Here is a 5,340-nt window from a genome sequence, read left to right as displayed (position 1 = left end):
CTGTGCACTGGGCTCTGAGCTAAAAGCTTTATGTATACTCTCTAAATTAATCTCAGCATCTTTCCATGAGTAGGTGTTATCAGAAAGATGTTACAAGGTAACACAGAAGTTGAGATTTGAACCAAGATGTGTCTTCCAAAGAATATGCTACTAACTACGATTAGGCTACTTAGTGGTAAAAAGCCCCCTGTATTAATTAGCTGTGTAATTTGAACCCTTCACCCCAGATTAGAGGACTATCATTAGGTCTCCAGCTGAGTAATTGTAACTCTTCCATTAAGGTGCCCTTATATATAAGTATTATAATAAAATACTGAATTCGTATGAGTTAATTACCCACGAAGACTGAAAAGAAGTAGGTTATCATACAATGGTAAAAGCAAAAGGAAGGATTATCCCTTTGTTTTCTGGGACATTATAAATGCTTGGGATGTCATAATGTTCTTATTGGTTTAATGAATATGTAATGCTGTGGTGAAAAGAATGAAGCTCAGCCCTGACTTCCTAACTTTCCTGGCAAAGACAACCATTATTGTGTTTTTTTGTTTTTTTTTTTTAAAAAGACAAGTTCTCTTTAATGAACTCCTGAGCTCAAGGGATCCTTATGCCTCAGCCTCCCCAGTAGCTAGGACTATAGGCATGCACCATCAGACCCAGCTAATTTTTTTATTTTTTATTTTTGTAGAAACGGGGTCAGGCAATATTGCCCAGGCTGGCCTCCCTCCTCTGCATCCCATAGTGCTGGGATTATAGGCCAGACACCACACCCAGCCTATTGTCATTTTAATATGGCTAAAGTAATACATGTTCATTAGAGGAAAATCAGAAAATATATGCCAAAAAAAGGAGTAAAACAAAACACGCCCACAATCCTATCTGTTTCAGAATTACTTTTAATACCCTTGTTTCTGTGTTTTCAAATCCAATTGTCTGGTGTGTGTATATGTAAATTTTTGGTGGTATCACATAATGCATCTAGTTCTGCAAGTGCTCTTCCCCTTTGATAGATTGTAAACACGTTTACCTGTCAGTTTTTCAGACCTGACTTTTCTGAACCTCAAGTTCCCCAGCCGTATAGAAGCAAGTCCTTGTGAGGATCAAATGAAATAATGGTGTAAAACCATATTGTAAGACTTTCTTTTTTTTTTTTTTTGAGACAGAGTCTCACTCTGTTGCCCTGGCTAGAGTGAGTGCCATAGCGGTAGCCTAGCTCACAGCAACCTCAAACTCCTGGGCTCAAGCGATCCTCCTGCCTCAGCCTCCCAAGTAGCTGGGACTACAGGCGTGTGCCACCACGTCCAGCTAATTTTTTCTATTTTTAATTGTCTGGCTAATTTCTTTATATTTTTTTAGTGGGGTGGGGGGTCTTGCTCTTGCTGAGGCTAGTCTCAAACTCCTGACCTCAATTGATCCTCCCATCCCAGCCTCCCAGAGTGCTAGGATTACAGGTATGAGCCACCAAGCCCAGCCAGATAATATGTTTTGAACGGTATCATCAATATGGCAAGAAAATGTCTTTGAGTGTACCCAATCCTCCATCATTGAAATGACAACTTTCAAAATGCTTTCAATTACACACACAGTCCATTTAGATCCATCCATACTGGTTGTTTCATTTGCATACATGTAGTAGGAAAAACCAAAGTTGTTTTTTAGCCTGCACAAGAGAAGCCCGTTCTTTAGCAGTTACCTGCACTGCTCGGATGTTTTTAACTTCATCAACTCATACTTGACCTAGTTGGGTCAAAAGAACCACTTTTTTAAAAAAACTTTTTATTTACTCTGAACCTGTGAGAGATTAAAGAATCACTTTTGAATTTTTGCATGTCCTATCGGTAGGCTATTGTTCTTCCTCGAGTTTTGCCATATTAATGTCAGAAGCCCTAAGTAACTGCACCTGCTTTCCCCATTTAGCCTTGCCTTAAGCATCTTTTTAAGAGCCAGGTTTTCTGTTCTAATCTGGCCAAGCAATCTCTAAATGCAAATGGCCTGACGGAATTGTGTAGTGTTGTATTTGCCAACCATACGAGCCTGGGCGTGCACTTAAGATATTTTTTACAGTAAAATATTTCTATGTTTCTATGTTCTATATTTCTATGTTTCCTTATCTGAATAAAAAGGGGCAAGTGATAGTATCTTAGTCATAAGGTTGTCAAGTACAAAGTGTTTATTGCTATACTCTACTTTGGCAAATTCTACCTCTTGGATGTTTCTTAATACATAAACCTAATCTACATCAAGATAAACCACAGGTGCGTATTAACCTTTATGTGTAGAGCACTTTGCATATTTTTTACATACTATCCTTCAAAATTGAAAAATCGCCAAAAAGTTGGCTTAAGAGTTCTTTATATATTCCATGATGCTTTTACGTAATAAAAAACTACATTTTTAAAATAAAGATGAAAATAACGTGCACAGCTATAGGGCTACTGCATTCTTTGATTCAAGAAGTGTGGTTCGTAAGTACAAGAAAAAAATGTATCAGACAACCGCAGTTACCTATTTGCTAGTCTATTTCCTCATAGGAGTGAATTTGGGGGGGACTGAGTAAGTTTATTTCTCTATCCCTAAAGCTTACAACCCTCTCACACTGGCTCTGTGTGTTTGAGTGCACGTGTTGAATACGGATTTCTGTTAAAATACACTCTGAGGAGACCAGATGTGGTTGTAGAGCTAAGGAAAGAAGGTCTATCTGACCCACATCGGGTAGCAATCCTACACGGTCTGCAGCATCTCCCGGGCTGGGTAAAAGGTCCAACATTACCAAACATTAAACAATTTCACGCAGCTCAGGACACCCACGGGTGGGGCTCACATATCCAGGTACGAGCAAGATTGCCAAACTATACCTATAAGGTTATCAGAAGATAGAGTCCAAAAGTCGAGAGATGAGGCTAATTTAGCTTCTGTTTCACAATAGTCCTGAACGTGACTGGACTCGTTACTAGAAAGATGCAAAAGGTTGACACTTCCTTCAAGCACAGGTTGCAACAGGCAGCAGACCATGGCGTGGCGGGTCATACCCAAGAAAAGCAGACGCGGAAACTGTAGCCTCCGGATCAGGCCGCAGAACGGGAACCCGATTCTTTGAGTCATACTTCTGCCTAAATACGCAAAACCAAAAAGTGAGTGGCCGCAGATGTGGCACACCGTGCTATTTCCTGCTAACGGCGGTCCCCTAAAGATACATTTTTGCTTCGACTGCTGGTGTCACCGGCTCCCCGTGAGCCGCTTCGGGGAAAGCGTGGAGGGTCACGCTTAGTGGGCCCGGCCCGGCCGCCGCCGCCGCCGCGACTCCTTCTCCTCGGCCTCCTCGGGACCGCCGGGCGTCCGGGCTACAGAACCGGCGCCTCGGGCCCGACTGCCGCGCGGCCACCCAGGAGGCGCCAGCAGCGGAGCCGCGGGGAGGAGCGAGGCGAGGGGACCGCGCGGGGCCGAAGCGCTTCCTGTGCCAGGTTTCCGGCTCCGGGTCCCGGGAGGAGGGCCGTGGGGCCAGAGGCGGAGCCGCCGCCCTGCCGCGACTTTCGGACTCGGACCATGGCCTCGCGCTGGTGGCGGTGGCGGCGCGGCTGCTCCTGGAGGCCCGCGGGGCGCAGCTCCGGGCCGGGCTCCCCAGGCGGTGTGGGGCCGCGCGCCGCCGCCGACGCCCGCGCGCAGGTGAGGTCGGGAGCGCGCGGCCGGCGGGGCGCAGAGGTCACGGCGCCATTGACAGCCGCGCGCGGAATGAATGAGAGCGGGGAGCACGTGGGCCGGGCTCGGGGGCGCCCCGGGTCGCTCCCGGCTGGGGTTCCCGGGTGGCGGGGCGCCGGCAGTGGGACGCAGCTCAGCGCTTGGCCGAAGTCGGGGCGCCCCACGCGGGGGTGCAGAGCTGCTTCCTGGGGACCGAGGGAGCATTTGGGGCTGGGAGTAGGAATCGGTGAGGAGCCTGGTCCCGGGGGGAACGCAGGAGTCATCAGATTGTCCACTGGGGTAGGGCCAAAGGTAAAAAGCCTGGGGACCGGCTGCAGCTATTTCCTTTGGAGTTAGAGGAAGACAGATCTTACGTGGAAGTTTAGAGGCAAAGGTGCTCTGAGCTCTCCAAGATGCGGAGGATGTAACTGGCCTCGGAATAGTCGGAGACGGGCTTGTGGAGAACGCAGGGCTGATGCTAGGGTGCACCGGCCGTACAGCAGTTGCTGCGAGGGAGAACACACCTGGATGGGGCTGGAAGGGCACTGCAAGGGGAAAAGGCCAGGGATGTCGGAAGGGAGGAATCTTGGAGTCGTCTCTGATTTGACCTGTGACTTCTTGAAGGAAAGTCTGAATCTCAGCAATAGCCATGATCCCCTGGTGCCTTTGGATCCAATCTCATTTTTCTCCCTTTGCAGTCAGTTTAGCCTCTGTAAATGGACATGTTTGTATGGCTCAGTGAGTCCTTCTGCACTTTGGAGTGATTAATTCTCAGTGTGCCACGGGATAAGCCCATACTGTTAGCATTAACTGCGCAAAATCTGTGGACTCGCTGTAGCGTAAGTTTCTTTAAATTTTAAACGCTGCGGTTTCACTCAGATTTGGTACACTTATGTGTCTAGGTCATCAAACGCCGTTTACCACTATGGAATATATGGCATTTATTCATGTCTACTTTGTACCAAAGTGGATGCATATAAAATTATCATCCAAAAAAGTCGTTTGGAGTGAGAACGGCACCTGGGCTATTAGATAGACTAGACAGTAAAGAGGGAATAACAGGGGTGACAGAAGAACTGTCCTCGCCAGACTTAAGATATTTCTAATTCCACAGAGGAGGACATTATTTGACGAGATGGATGCATCCACCCTCTGATGCCACTAGATACTGCTTTTTTTGACACTCTTCTTTTTGCTTTCATGCCCACCAAGCAACCCTAGCCACAGGAAGTGTGCTTTTCTGGAGAGACTGTGCTTCATGGTTTCCATGTCTGCCTGAATGGCCACAAGGAGGGACTTGGCCGATGGTGCCAATGTCATGTATTTCTGGTTCCGTGTGTCAGTGATACATTTCACTTGCCATTAATACATTAGCTTTCAGGTGTGTGTGTTTTGGTTACTTCAAGTCTCCCAGGGCCTAATAATCCTTGGGGACAAAGAGCAATAATAATTAAGCCACGTCTGAGTCCCCAGCACAGCTCTACTGCACCCTGATGTTAGCACATTCTCCTGACTTCTCCAGGAGTAGTGTGAACAAATCTTGTAACAGGATAAAGACCAGTGTGCATCGACTGTGCCAAATGTCTTGTCAGTATGTCTTTGGTTCTTACCCAGCATTTTCTCTTCTCTTAAAAAGCAAATTCATGCTGGGCACGGTGGCTCACGCCT

At 47.0% G+C, this 5,340-nt stretch overlaps 1 protein-coding gene across 1 annotated transcript in view; it reads left to right on the top strand.

Annotated features, from left to right (window-relative positions):
- Nucleotides 1–3,500: 3,500 nt before the first annotated feature.
- The window catches only part of PDSS1 (prenyl (decaprenyl) diphosphate synthase, subunit 1), a 50,812-nt gene continuing 48,972 nt past the window's right edge, over nucleotides 3,501–5,340 (top strand). The window contains exon 1 of the mRNA XM_012654883.1: nucleotides 3,501–3,660. Coding sequence (XP_012510337.1) covers nucleotides 3,541–3,660 — 120 coding nt within the window. The 5' untranslated portion in view covers nucleotides 3,501–3,540. The remainder of the gene's footprint in view (nucleotides 3,661–5,340) is intronic.

The sequence above is a fragment of the Propithecus coquereli genome, unplaced genomic scaffold (genome assembly GCF_000956105.1).
Source record: "Propithecus coquereli isolate 6110/MARCELLA unplaced genomic scaffold, Pcoq_1.0 Scaffold45, whole genome shotgun sequence".
Lineage (NCBI taxonomy): Eukaryota > Metazoa > Chordata > Mammalia > Primates > Indriidae > Propithecus > Propithecus coquereli.
Note: the sequence above shows the minus strand (reverse complement) of the source record. Positions and strands in the feature narration are given on the sequence as shown.